We start from the raw sequence: 15,945 nt of genomic DNA, 5'->3' as shown, positions 1-15,945 counted from the left end.
TGCAGTAGGCTTAAATAGAGAGAAAATGTGTTTACCTATCTCAGAGAGGAGTGCATTGAAGCACAGAGTCCAATATTTAAGTGCTGTGCAAATTAAGCCCCGATGACAGTGACATTGTTTGCAGCGATATGAGTATTGACCAGTGCGGTGCATTTGATGACAGCTTAAACTATTTTTATTGATTAACATTTTCATAGATTATCATGTGTCATATCAAATCCCTGATTCCAGAGATGAATACATTAAAAAGCCCCCACAGGCGTTCGAACATCGACCAGTGTGGGGATGAGTGGACACTGGAAAAGGAGATACTCTCTTGCTTGCACATGCGCTGGTCACCTGTTCTCAGCTTAGACCCATTTAGGCATAAACTTTGCAATAAATAGCAGATCGTGAGCCTGGATAGAGTTTGTCACTCCCCATTGTTGTTTGTTTTTTCCAGGGCTCTTAAGCAGAAGGTAGATATTTGTGTCTGTGGAGTATTCAAAGAAAAAAAAAAAAAAAAAGAAAAAAAAAGGTGAGATCTTCAACTTGCGTCTTAATAGGCATTTGTGGGCCTGAACTGAAGACAGTGTAAGCCTAGTTCAGGATAGCGCACAGACCGGAGTTCACTGCCTTAGTGCGTGGTGGCTTGTTTTGCTAACCTGGAATTCACTCCTCTGTTGGGTAAAATATCCTTGGTCTCCTTTTAGCTGGAACCCAGTGTGAAAACAAACACTTCAGTAAGTATGGATTCATTTCTTTATGGTTTATTCTTGTATGTTAGAAGCGTTCTAAAGTCTATTTTAATATCAGAGTTGCTTGGATTCTTGGAAGTGTGGATGCAGAAAGTGGAAACATCAGTGCATAATGAGGGTGTATTAATTAAAGAGGTGTAAATTTAGCAGTTTTATTTTAGTAATGCATCCCTCTCTCATTTATTAAGGTGACTTTATTCAGTTGATAGCTTGATGCATTTAAACTGGTGTCAGTTTGCATTGCCATGGATATTTAAACAAATCTTTGCAGGACAAGATTTTGTACAATGTATGTGCAAAACTTTGCTTTTTTTTATTTTTATTTTTATCGTGCCATGTACTTTTAGCATGCAAGAACTGCTGAAATAAAGAGCACTGAGTTGGACATTACATATCAGTACAGTCACTGATGACTTCTTACTTGTCAGAGGGCTACATGTTTGTATAAAGCAAATAATTCAGACTAATCAGATTAATTACATTTATGATTGCAGTAAACCATAAGTTCTTAATAGCACAGTCATTACCTTGATATTAATGTATCTATCTATTCATATATACACTAATTGTGTGTGTGTACATACTATATATATATATATATATATATATATATATATAATGCTAATTTGAAATAACCATAGCTGGTATAGACCTTTAATAGGGTGGGGAGTAATGGAAAACTCATGCGATCTGTAAAAGCTCTTCACTTGACTGCAGCCAGCAATAACAGCAGGAGCAGCATCATACTCAGATAAGGGAGAGAGAGAGAGAGAGAGAGAGAGAGAGAGAGAGAGAGAGGCGAGAAGGAGAGAGAGAGAGAAAGAGAGAGAGAGAGAGAGAGAAAGCAAACACCAAAGCTAACCACGTTACACCTGGGTCTCTTGCTCATTCTAGGATCCAATGATTACTGGGCAGCTCCGTAAGCCTTTGCTATCGCTCCGGAGTGAAATGAGCGCGGAGCTGAGGGGCGAGGACAAAGCAGCTACTTCAGACAGCGAGCTGAATGAGTCTCTGCTTGTGCCTGCAGAATCAAATGACAGCGAGGACACTCCCAGCAAGCTCTTTGGTGAGTCTGTTGAGATGTTAAAATTGAACATATGTCTTATTGGAGAGTTCGGAAGTAGCCTGTTAGTGAGCAGGTGTGATATCCAGTTTAGGGAAATCAGCTTCAAATTTCAGTGAAAGAAAAGTTCAGCTTCAAACCTCGCTGGTGTGAGTGGGAAAAGTGTCTTGGGTTTTCCTCAAGTATTCTGTATGCAGTACAGACAGAGTATTTAATGTGTATTGCTTTAAAAAGTTGTAGACACGTGCAGCTCATTTCAATGGTGTGAAGAGGCTGATGGTGGGAGGAAACAGCTGCTCTCAATGAATACTCTGCTGTATCAAAATTGTCTTGTAACGTTCCTATATTTAGACATTGTTTTATAATAACCTTTTTATTACTATTATAATTTGTATTGTTTTAAGAAAAATCATTGTACAGAATTTGCATTTATTATTTGCCTTCTGTCACCGAAGTCAATGTATTCAGTGTCAGTCAAAAGAAACCGATTGTTTAAAATTAGAAAATAACATTTCCATCTGATATGTCATATATATATTTGTCTTAGGTTATTCAAGTTATTTACAAATTTAGCAGATCTGGCTCATAATTTTAAAATTCAATAATCGCAGACCTTTGTTATTAGGATTATTTTGTTTTGTCAAAGAGCCACAACTCAAGCCCTGGCTGAACAGTATTTTCATAGCAGACATAAAAGTGTATTTTGTTACATTTTATTAAACACACAGTGAGGGTGCGAGAGAAACTAGGGCACACTGGTTGCAAGGGAAACACTGAACCATTCATCAGTGAAGCTGACATTTTTCAACATCTTAGCTATTCTTTAAAAACACATCTAGATGTAACTAAAAAAGAAAACAAGAAAGAAAGAGATGTGTTTCGTTGTTGGCAACTTACACATGCAAAAATATGTTTGTTTGTCACATGTCAGGGAACATATTTATGTAATATAGGCCTAGCAAATAAACACAATATGTGTAATTCAACTGATATATAGAAAATATTGTAATATTGTAAATATACTGAGAATAATATTATTTCCAACATATGATGATGATGATGATAATAATATTAAAAATAATGACAAAATAATACATAATACATTAAGTTGTTTATTGTAAAGTATTTCTCTATGTTGTTATAAGTCTTGAAAATAGTACCACTATATGAAAACATCAGTAAATGGTTAAATGTACGAGGACAGGGCTTCCATGTTATTGTAAGTTATTTTGGGTATTCTGAACATCAATACTTTATTCAAAAATGGTTCAAATATACAAGGCCCCTCCATTACCATGTATCTTAATTAGAGTGACAATTACATTATTTTAGAAGTATTATTTAGTAGTTGATCATTAAAAAAAATCTAATTATGAATATATTTATATTTTCTTAAGAAAATTTTCCTTTTGTAGCAATACATTCATATGTTTTGTTTCTACTTAAGTACCGATATCTATATTTCATTTTTAATATTTTAGAAGATTGTACAATTGCTTTCATACCTTGTTTTATATTGCTATACATTTCTCTTATTTGTAAAATCTTGTTGTTGGGATGTTTTGGTGTGTATTTGAATACTGATGACATGATATTTCCTTCGATAAATTGGAGGGGGAAATCGTTATGGTGCAGTTGTCCTGTGGCTCTTCCATATTGAGGTTGCTGAAATAATGGGCATAACTTAATTGGGCCAGAAAAAGGTTCAGACTCGCAAGATTTGACTCAGGCAATGACCATATATATCTCCACATGTAGGCCAGGGACTTGGCCACTTGCAGCAGCTGTTCTCCAATACCAAAAGAAACCCAAAACTTTCATGATGCTATTGTAGAATATTACAGAAAATTAAATGTAAATTGCAATATCATTAAAAAAATACCTTATTTTCTTTCTTTTTAGGATGTGTTTTACCTGGTTTTATTAGAAAGAAAATGTGTATTTATTGCACTAGAGGAAGGTTCACTGGATACAATTGCTGAGACATTGTTCAAGCATTTAAAAATATACTGAAAATATAAAATAAAGTACAAAAAAAAGTTGAAATTAGAGTTTGATTGTTTCATTCAGTTGTCTTTAATTGGGACACACAACACATTAGGGCTTTAAAATAATAATAATAATAATAATAATAATAATAATAATAATAATAATAATAATACTACTACTACTAATAATACTACTACTACTACTACTAATAATAATAATAAAAGTAACAAGGGGTCTTGATGCCTAGAATAAAGGAAAAGCCTGGATGTACACACTAAAACAGGCATGGAGGGGAACTGTCTTTCCAGTCATGTGGGGCTGTTTGATTTATGAATGACACCGGCCCCCTTTCCTGGAGTAGGAAAGCCATCAGCGAAATTTGAATGTGTTTCACTTATGCTTTGTTTCTCAGATTAAAGCCTGTCTGCAGGGCTAATGTCAGCATGGTTTGTAACTCAAGGGTGTATATAATTGTATTCATTTTGGACAATACAAAAATGTATACAATTATAGCAGAGATGTTGGTAATGTAGTATGATGCAAAGCACTTCTGCGAAATTAAAATATTAAAACAAACAATACAATATTCAAATGCAGATGTTTGCCTGAAAAATGAATAAAGGGGAAAGTACAATACTTTATATATATATTATATATATCAGGAGTATTAGCGAGAATGTCAAACTACAGTTTACAGAGAATGATTGTTAATCTATCTATATATAGTTGTAATACTTTATAAAATGTTTTTCTTCATAATCCATTGTTATGCTTTAGTTTCAGTTAAACAAATAGTAAGATTAAAAGAAGCTAAAAATGTTTGTTTTATTATGCTTAGTGAGGTTTGAGGCTATTCTCATCTTTTCTTCTGTAGATATTAGCACTGTTTGTGACTGCAGTGTGTTATTTTTTTGCAGTTGTATCTTTACTTGTTTTGGTTTGTAGAAACAGTTCAGAGAAACAACAAAGAATATATTTTACAAAATAAAATTTACTGTACAACATTTTAGAAATAAAATATTAGAAAATAATAACAGTAATTCATAGATAATATTCATATTATCATAAAAACAATTACACAGATACTCATAATGGCATGATAAATGTAATCCAGTTCACATTATCTGTTGACAAAAAGGTTATTATCATTATTCTTCTTATTATAATTAATAATAATGAATAACAATAGTATATTATGCACCACATATAACCCTTACATTACACACAATTAACAGTAGTGTTTTAAAACCACCTTAATTGGGCCTGACCTCTGTCTGTCTATGATTATAATACTGTTGTTTGGCTTGAACACGCTGCAAAATATATAGTGGGGGCTAATATAAATAACTGTAGTTGTACTATAGTTGTATCATAACAAGAGGATTTATCATTGCAGGATGAAATGTGATGAATTACAGTATAGACACAGTTGCCTATGTAAAAGTATGAATATGAATACAGAGGTATTTTAAATCAGTGGGACTTTTTCAGTGAGGTGGCTTTTGCCTCTGCTTTTGAAATGTGGGCTCTAAGTTAGAGTACTGGGTGAAGAAATACTGTTTACTAATTTGGATGCAAGGGGGTTTAAAAAATTAACAACTTGAAGACATTTAAAGATATTTTTCTTGTACTAGCTCCAATTAGCATCAAAGCCATCACAAGTTAAAGCCTGTTCTCTGTTGACATATGTTTTCAGTTAACTGTCCTGATAGATTTACATCTTCAACAGAGGAGGGAGGGAAATATAGTATGGCACAGCATTTGTTTTGTTGCTTCCAGAGTGACCCTAATCAAAGCAAAGCAAAACAAGAGAATGAGTGATTTAACTGTAGGTCAGTTAGTACTACTACAGCCGCACTATCTAAATAGGATAGAGCAATACCAATATGTTTCTCTTCTTGTTTTGATATTGTATGAAAGTAGTTCTTTGAAACTGTTATTATTGGGTACTTTCTCCTTTGTGAAGGTATTATCTTAGTGTTGGTTAATCTCCATGTCAGTTTCATAGGTACCAAAGCATTACAGAAAGAGTGATTTAAATTATTAGAGAAACAGCATGAATTTCAAAAGCAGCAGCATAAGAAGTTATTTGAAAAGCATGCTGATAGTGTCTGTGTTATCTCAAGCCAAATCAGAGTACAGCTGAAAATATTGCTCTTCCCAGATTTTTTTTGTTGGTGTGTGCAAGACTACAAAGAAGTGGCTGGGCTCTAACTTTCATAATTTCATTAACTGACACAACGTCTGCTGAGCAACTTTAGCCAATAGATTAATGATGTCGAAGCATACCTACCTGTCAGCAACCAGTAAACAGAGATAATTTGAAACTGTCAAAAACTGAAGCCGTCTTCGATTAAAAACCCCGCTGGTTGGTGTTTTGAGATAAATAATACATCAGACAACCACATATAGGGGAGAAAATAGATGAGAGTAACAAAGGCGAGCCGAAAAAAAAGACAGAGAGAGAATAAATGGAGGGGGATTAAGTTTATTTAACAGTGTGTGTTTCTATGGTGGAACTGATGGCGACAAAAAGGTGAAGTCTAGTTGTAGGAACAGTGTGTCTGTGCCACCACTTAGTGCCCCTCGTCTGATTTGAATACTAAAGAGTGAGGTGAGTTACCTAGTGATTCTAGTCTGCAACGCTGTTAGGGAGCAATCTGTGTAAAGTTTCCTGCTGTCAGGTTAATAAATTTTTAAGAATATCCCAAGGCTAGAATCACTAAAGAAAGCTCACAATAATAGTTTCATAACACCAGTGTAACAAGTTTCTTTAATAACCATCGAGTCATGTTTTTTTGTTCACCTTTTTTATTTTATCTTTTATTCTCCAGCATTGTTTGAGTATTTGCGTCTGTGTATTGTGACTTAATAGAATAATATTTTAATTGTGGAATAACATACAGAACATATTTTTACACAAGCGTAACATAATGATATCATAACACAACAACAAAATTATTATTATAGATTTTATATGCAAATAAGCAATATGTATGTTTGCATTTAGTATTTTAATAGAGCTATATTTATATATATACATGTGTAAATATGTGTCTACATATGTATTCACCTTTGAATATTAATAATTTATCTTGCCATTTTTCTCAAGCCTCAAACAAGAGCTGCAATGAAAATAGATGGTAGTTATAACAAGCTAAGCTCCAGGAGAAAAATATTATATTAAGCTTGTAGGTCAGTCGATGGCAAAAACAGCAGATGGACCCAAAAACTTCTTCCAAACCTTTGTCAGTTCTGAGACGTGTCCGCACTGTCCGGCCCTAAGGCTGTGTCTTAAAACAGCCAGGGGAGGTTGATAGGATTATCTCAGCACTCTGAGCCAACCACTGTGCATCTTCAACAACACTGCCCATGAGGCACTGCTACACAGACGAGACAATTTGGGAAGGTGTGTTATCATGCTGGTAGGCTTTCCTTCACAGTAGACTTTGATACAAGTAGAAAGTGCAGCAGTGACTATAATGGCAAATGGCAAAAAAATAAGATTTGTTTTGGTGGTACTTCATATACATTTCATTTTAAAAACAGGAAACAGGAATCCCTGCCCCTCTATGGAGTTTTAAGAATTAGTTGCTGAATTGAGTGATGAACAACTAGAATGGGAACGAGAGACGGAGACACTATATTGCTCAAAGCCAGGTGTGAGTAATATCTACACAGAAGTTGCCAGGTCTTATACCTCCGTTAGCCTGGGACACATCTCATGGGTACAGAGCTGTAACTGGTCTATGAGCCACAATCGTTCAATATGTGCTTTCCAATCTAAATCTGAGGCATTTTAAAACAACAATAAATAGAATAACAGTGCATCTCAGGAATATTGTATGGGATGTTGGCTTGGAGTGAAGTCTGTATTTTGTCACCATTATGTTTTGTTTTGAAAAGAGAAAACTAGTAGAGACAAGATAGCACAAATGCTGGATTATTGGAATTGCTGTCTGAAACAGTTAGGCTATTAAAATTAAAACCTGGGGATAATTTCCTTTAGTTGTAATGAATTGTACTCTTATTAATTGTATTCTTTGTATTTACTCCATCAAATGTTAAACCATCCTGGAGAGAGTTTGAATCCTTTCTGAATTGCTATGCAAATTGCACTTGCATAGTTAATTCTATCAAATCCTCATCACTTTAGAAATATTGTATTATGAGTACAATGTTATGATTAGGCACTTACGCTGAGTTATATAACTGATGTAATTATAAAGTAGATTCTTGATGGAAAATGTTTTCACAACCTGAATAAGCAAATGAAAAGTAATGTATCGAGTTGTGCTTGAATTTAGTAACCAAGCATAGTTCATTGCTAAAAACGTAACCTGTAAATATAATACAACTTTGAGCCTTTTCAGTTTTTATTGTCTAGTGATTTTATAATTCTTAATGTTCTTCTTTTTCTACTTCTTCATATGATTATTTATATTATTTAGTAATGACTTCAAAAATAACATTAGTTCTTTTACCTGTTAAACCAGGTGTCTGTCCTGTGAGTTTCAATTATTTATGGGGGGTGTTTGAAACTATTTAGTGAATATGTAAGAATTAAGTATACTTATTATAATACAGTAAAACAAACATGGGTGTGGTGCGTAGGAAAATAAGTACACAAGAAAATCCCTTACCAACTCAGGAAAATGGGGCCTGCTTCAATAAAAGGTCATTTAAATGTGATAATTTTGTAAAAAGAAAAAAACAACAACAACGATCATCTCTAAATGATAATAAAATAGCTTTTAAAAACATAAATAAATGTACTGGGTTTGAAATATGTATTTGTCAGGTTGGATGAATGAATAATTTAATTTGGCCTTCATTTTCTATTGAAAATATCAAAGCGTTGAGTGATTAGAGAGTTGATATTCATATTTGATGACATTGTTTTGTAATACCTTTCCATGGGTATTGGACATATACATCTTTTGCTGAACACTTTTCTGTGTTTCTGTGTATCTAAGCTCATACAACTTCAAGGTGTAACATTGATTGTGCTCTCCACTATCCCAAGCTTTGTTTGTTCTTTACTTAATAATGCAAGCCTATGATTACAAATCAAATTTAAGATTGACAGTTTCTTAATAAATTTAGATTTGTTCACATTTTTCTCACCTTTAACCCTCACAGTTACTTTATCGCCACTGACACATGCATTTGAAACCAAAAACAAACTTTTGTTCCTGTGTGTGTGTGTTTTTTATATATCTCTTTATCAATTTTGCATAAAGAAAAAGGAGAACAGCTAACTTGTGCTGGTTTCAGTTATAAGAAAACTACAGAATAATATGACAAAAATCAATAATAGAAGCCAACATATTACAGCTCAACAGAGGCAAATTCAGGAGCATGAACTCTCTACAATAGAGTTCATTTTCTCACAAATTTTAGGGTCAAAAAAATGAAATTGTTAGTTCAATAGCAAAGGGCAGACAGACATGAGAATGGAATTTTTAAATTTTCACAGGTTGCTGAATGGATTGTTAACATTACCCCTACCCCTGTGTCTGTGATGGAGCAGGGGTTGCAGTTATGTTCTGCAGAACTATAACAGGAAGAGAAGACAATGGAAGAACATATTCAATAAAACCTGACTTACTAAGATGCCATTCAAATTAGTAAATATAAAAGTTCTTATGATTCACACTGAACAAAACATTGGTTAGAAATTGACATTTCGAAGAGCTTGACACTTTGCGAATGCATTGAGTACTATTTCACTAGAATTTAAAAAATGAATATAAAAAAACGGTCAGAATATTGCTTGAACAGGATTAATACGTTTAATATGCTGTTATCATTCTATGAATAGTATAGAAATGCAATTTTCATTTAACTAAATGGATGTACTTTTTTTCATAAAATGCTTATATTTTATTGACCATCAAACTTACAGAAGATGTATCTTTCATGCCAGACCCATACTTATCTGAAAAAGTCACCTATAAATGATCCATACATTAGTATCTTTGGACAGTAATTCCACATACGTAGATAGTGCAGATTTTCAGGACCTAAAAATCTCCATCCATTTTGATAAAAGACATTGCAACTCCAACTACTTATATTTGTTCTACTTCCAGAATGGTGTTAAAAACAAAGTTAACACCAACCAACAACCACAGTGCAATAAAAAGGAAATCTATAGCTTCATTAAAACAGTTTTTAATCCTTCCTCTGGTATTACAGCTCAAAGGGATTATCTGAAATTAACACCAAAGTTTTGCTAACACTTCAGATGTGTTCTGGGTGACAGTCATGGTGCCTTTTGAGATTTTTATTTTGTCATTCCCCTAATACCTTTACATTTTTCTGTGCCTTTTCTTCTTCTCGTGGTGCCTTGAACGGCCTAGAACTTTATTATTGTGGCTTGCTGATTTTGTTTCCCCTTTCAACTTAAATATAGTGACGTCTTTGCTACCGATGTCCTTCATGTTCCAAAGTCAATGCCCTTTTCCCATCAATCACCAGAGCAGGTTCAACTCAAGTGGAAAGTTTACATGTTTGTCTTGCTGGGAGTGCTTGGTTGCGTAGGTATGTGTGTATGTGTGCGTTAGTGCATGTGTGGGCCTGATACCAAGTGGAAAAGGTAATGACAGTAATTGTCTATGACCTCTCCCCCCCACCCCGTATTCAACAACATTAAGAAAAGAATTTCTGTTTGGGATGATGAAATGTTTTTGTCCATGTCTTTTTAAATGCTCATTTTGAGGGTATTTAAAATAATTTTCTGCTCCAGCTCTCAGAAGCCATAAAGCTTGACATGTAAAGTAAATTGTTTGTCACTTCCTACAGATCTGCCATATTTATTGTCAAGGAAAAATGGACATTAGTTGGAAAAGCAGTTGTTAAAGGCCAAACAATTTTTTTTTCGATGGCAAGGATGTGTACAGTTTTTACTTTTTTTCCCCAATGAACCACCCCTTCAAACATCAAAAGACAAGATAATAAGACACTTCAAACACAATTCGGTATTATATTCAACATCTAAAGGCTCATCTCTTGTCAGTTTGCATTTACTCTCCCAAGGATGTGATGCTTCTATCATCATTCTGTCAAGAGGAGTCTGGCAGGAGCGACAAGGGCACTTATTTCACACACTTAGCGTCTGCATGAAATAGCCTGTACTTATTCCGATTCAGCCAAAATGGAGGAATAATTTGAGAAAGGTCACAGGCAGCTGGAAAAACTTTCATTGATTTGTCTGATCAGAAGCCATTCAAATCAAAACCTGTTCTGGCTTAGGAACATATTGGCTACATTTTATATATTATTTATATATGTGTTTATTCGGAAGTCAAGATGTTTGTATTTCTTTTATCATTTTGCTTTGTTTTTCAATAAAGTGTGGAGTGATATTGTTTTGTCATTCGGAAATTGCTTTTAGGGAGTGCTTGCCAACATGTTTCCAAGCAACACACTTGGTCGGATGGTTAAAATCGGTTGTTTTGTATTGTTTTGGGGGGATTTTTAAAATTAATATTCCCAAAAATCCTTCCATGTAAATAAAGGCTTGAATTTTATAAACACTCCTTTCACTTCCTGAAGAACTGAACCTAATATGCCAAAACAATTGGTACCAAAGCTATATTATAATGTCACCTTATATACATTCAGTATAATTAATAATTTAAATGCAGCCTTCTTTGAAAATAAACAAACAAACACACACACTCAATGGATTGACAACATAACTCAATAATTAAATTTAACTTTGGGTGAAACATGTTTGATTTAAGCTGCTTAAGAATTTAAAAATTAGACAATTTTAAGGACTTTACATTTGTGAAATGTAAGTAAACATTGTAAGGTTTAAATCTGGACTTTGTGATTGTATCACTCATGTGTCACAAATATCTGTGTTAGTGTTAGCTGAAAGGAAGGACAGAAGTCCAACATAACACCACTGCGTAATTGAGTATTGTATGCAGGAACAGAGGAAATGTGGTGACTTCAGAAACAGACACCATTCAAGATGAAAAAAACATGGAACTAGTAGATGAGAAAGGGACAGTTAAAGTTTTTTAGGAAGCATGTAAGCCTCAGCTTTTTAGAACCATTGAAAATACAGCAGTGGAGATTGATCAAAAACACCAATTTTATGACCGGTTTGAACAGAAAGCCATATGAAAAATGTTCAATGAAAACCTGTTTTGATAGTAACAAGGCGAAGCTATGACTTGATTATTTAACACTTGGTTTCACTCTCATAGGGGCTCTTTCTTCAGCCAGTGCTCTCACTGGGCCTCAGCACATTATGTTTGTGTAATTACCTTAGCTGAAAATGGGAAGCATGGCATTCAGCTGTCATGTAAATGCAAAGGCTTTAATGCACCATGGTTAGGGTAAGTAATAAAGTAGCCCAAAATACAATTTAGAATGAGGTTTGTACGTAGAGAAAAGCTTGCCTGCAGTGTCATTCGCAGCCTCTTTTGCACAGCGAATATCTGCTGATATCTAAAAGTACTAATGCACTCTGCACAAAGCATGTGTAATATATTTTGTAATACTTTATGTTTGCCTTGAGCTCTATTTTTAAGTTATTCCTCAAGCCAATATATATATATGAACACTAAAATCTGTTTGTTTTTGATGTAGACCAATGTGCTAACTGTCTCAAAGGGGTGTTCTGGTGCCAATTTTGTACATTTTAATTTATGACTATAAATAGTTTTTGTTTGAAGTTGGCACTGGCAGTACTGAATGAAAATTAAGGGTGACAATATATCTGTATGGGGTGAGCAATTCCTCTGTTATGAAGCCATAGTTGGCAGATTGTGAAAAGTAAAACAATAGAATTTAACGGACAATCGATTAGTCATGATATATTATTTTGACGTTACATTAACTTTAGGTTTCCAGGATTGTGTCATTATTGAGTAATGAGAAAAACAAAGAAACAACACTAAATGTGAATTAGATCATTTCTTTATCTGGGTCACAATTTTATTGTCAATCTTAGGGGAATATTACCGAAACAAGACATTCAATAATTGTATATTTAAAGTAATACATTGATTTGAAAGAAACCTTAGTTGTTAAACTTCGGCACAACTAATTAATTGCAATTTATTTTTTATGGATGTAAACTAGTAACTGACCAATTATAGTTAAGGAAGTCCCAGGTCATTATTTAAGGTAACTTCAAATTTAAGTTTAAATATATATTTTAAGAATATATTTTCAGTTCCAGTCCAAACATCAATGACATAGTACATAATTTAATTAAATTGAGAAAACAGAAACAATGACATTAAAGGGTTTCATATTTAAAAATCCATGGAGAAATTGTATACTATGCAACTGATACTTTTTAGACCTTTATTGCCCTAAAACAACTGTACCTTAATGTTATTATTACTTTATTATTACCTGTATAATGTATTAATTTATGTAACATATTTAATCTGCAAACCTCAACTGAATGGTAAAATCAAAACAACAAGCCAATTTGACACTTACTGCCTGTTCACCATTTCAAAAAGTAATTTTGTGGCTGGATTATGTAAAGTAAATTACACTTTGATTTTGACTGCTTGTTTTAATTACATAATTGTTTATTAACATCAAAAAATAAGAAGATTCCTTATATAGGTCATATTTTAGTTATCAGAAAAAAGAAAACACCACTTAGCTGAATTCAAGCATTTCATAATCTGGGTTGTATGTAGCACAAGTTAAAATTATACTATTTGTAAAAGATTAGAAGGGATTAATTAATATGCAGTTTTCCTCTGAGGATATGACAGTTGTAAATGTTGCCAAGTAAATTTCCTGGCCCTTTTTTTGTTTAAGTGATCTATTTGAGAGCAGTGCTATTTTTACTTCCAGATACATTTAATGGTAATTAACTGTTTCCTAATATACCTCTACGATGTCTGTCTTCCATAGAATATTATCTTACTATCTTTCGGTCTCTTTAAAAAATACCTGACAACAAAATCAATGGAAATGGTTAACAGGTTTATTTCAATGTGATTCAATACAAAAAGAAAGAAATACATATAGATGCTGTGGAATTACAGCACAGAAGGGAAAGAAGAGCAAATCCCAAAATCAGTTAAGAGGAAACCTGAACAGAAATATGTCTACGATTTTTTTCAGAAACTGGGAAATACAATAAACAAGATCAAGACACATTTCAATACAGCAAATTGACATAGCAGGTGCTGATTTAAAATTGAACCAGCCACCTAATCATAGCAATGATACAGTGCTGTTTTTAAGTTGAAATTACATTCACCACTTTGACTAGACTGCTATGGTCCTGAGGTATATTTTAGTGGCCTCTGTCCTTCTCCATCCTTTATTATTTATAACTCTCACTCTTTGAGCAATGACCAGTACTAATACATAACCTTTTGTCCTTCTAGCTGATTCACTTTCTTTTGAAACTGAAGATTGAAGGAATCAAAAAATAAAAAAGAGAGAGAGAGTGAGAAAAAAATGCTGGACTATCCAAGGAAGTTATTATGTTATTTCATATTTGAAGCCGGAATAAGATTGTTTTTTTTAATTATTTCTCAGGAATGGAAATATTGCTTCAGAGAAACCTTTAAAATGACAGGCTTACCATATATTTTTTGCCTTTCATTGTATGATAACACTTTTTTCTCCTGTGAGTATACGTGTGACCGAACATCACAAGGGGTCTCTTTTAGTTTATTATGATGCCTATTGATTTTGCCAAGATTCACTGGGGAGATGAGCGAAATACAACAATCTCTATGGAAAGTATTCAGTGTTTGCAAATGGAGAAGAAAGTGGGGCATAAAAACAGCATTAGTGGCAGATGCCCCCGAGGATAGGTCAAATTGAGTGGAGTGCTACACGGGGGTCTGGTCTCCTGAATGGTCCCTGTCACTCCCTGATATCGAATGACTTAAACTAGATGCATAGCCATTGGGAGCTTTTAATTTGCCTACATTGTGCTAGATTGTCTAGATGCAATGTAAGATGACAGTTACCATTTCAGCATGGTTCATTTACAGCTTTCTGGAAAAAATGTTATCATGCCATATCTTGACGTATAGTTTTTCATTTGTTAGGCAGGTCACTTTTATCCTCCCCAGGATTTCCCACGTTCGACAAACACTGTAACCATGTTCTCGTGGTTATCATTTTTCAAACGAAAATCGAATTTACGAATTAAAAAATAATTTACGAATATTGATGATTTGTCCATACCATAGATACCGTCTTCTTAGTAGAGGAAAATGTATACAAATAAATGAATGAATAATAAAAAATATACTATGAATTAATTATCAGGGTTCATAAATATATAACAAATCAAGAATCATCAGCCTTCATTTGTGACAACGAAAATAATAATATAAATCAAGAATACAGATCAATCTGTTTGAAGAAGCAGGACAATGTATATGAAATAAAATTACAAATTTAAAATAAAACATTATTAAGATTTGTAACTTAATATTAACACTATTACATAATGTGTTATACTTTTTATTATTTGTAATGAATTCCTCGACTTATTAATGATATACTTTGCACTATGGAAATGTTTACAGTTCCTTATAACTTTATATTGTAAATATGTTTTTTTTTTTATAAGAAAATAACACATTACAACATTACTACTTATCATCATCTTTTTTATTAAAACTGTATTCTGTAGGATATTTTAGAGAGATTCCTCTAAGTCACAAGTTGTGGACAAGATGGGATCTTATAAGTTGCAAATACAAATAAGTCCAAACATTGTCCTTCTCTTAAATGGGGAAAAATTCAATAACTAGCCCTCTTTCAAGTGAAATTAATTGAAATAAATGGCTAGGGAGTGCCACTGTTCTAACTCTCTCTATTTTTAAATGTATGTATTTAGTCATTTAATCTTCAACATATTTTTGTACTTATGTTAAAAGTGCATGACTAGATCCACACTTTCCTTAGCAAACTGCTCCTCCAAGGCCCTCGGACCTGCTTCTCAGCTCTCAGCAGAGACAGGTGAAGCGGAGGCAGTGGCACTTTCACAGTCCAGAAAGCATGACATTCCTTGTTACCAGTGGGAGGAAAGGCTAATTGAGAAGTGTGTATAAAAGCTGTAATGAGTAGCATTTACATGTATTGATTAGAATCCAGGCCACCAGTTCTCATTTATCACCAGCAGCAGCTGTGAAA

The 15,945-nt window shown here is 33.5% G+C and overlaps 1 protein-coding gene across 1 annotated transcript in view; it reads left to right on the top strand.

Annotated features, from left to right (window-relative positions):
• Positions 1-1,605: 1,605 nt before the first annotated feature.
• Positions 1,606-15,945, top strand: part of pou6f2 (POU class 6 homeobox 2) — a 166,009-nt gene continuing 151,669 nt past the window's right edge. The window contains exon 1 of the mRNA XM_066689500.1: positions 1,606-1,803. Coding sequence (XP_066545597.1) covers positions 1,638-1,803 — 166 coding nt within the window. The 5' untranslated portion in view covers positions 1,606-1,637. The remainder of the gene's footprint in view (positions 1,804-15,945) is intronic.

The sequence above is a fragment of the Amia ocellicauda genome, chromosome 2, assembly GCF_036373705.1.
Source record: "Amia ocellicauda isolate fAmiCal2 chromosome 2, fAmiCal2.hap1, whole genome shotgun sequence".
Taxonomy (NCBI): Eukaryota; Metazoa; Chordata; class Actinopteri; order Amiiformes; family Amiidae; genus Amia; species Amia ocellicauda.
The sequence above is the reverse complement of the archived record's forward strand: the minus strand, read 5'-3'. Positions and strand labels throughout refer to the sequence as shown.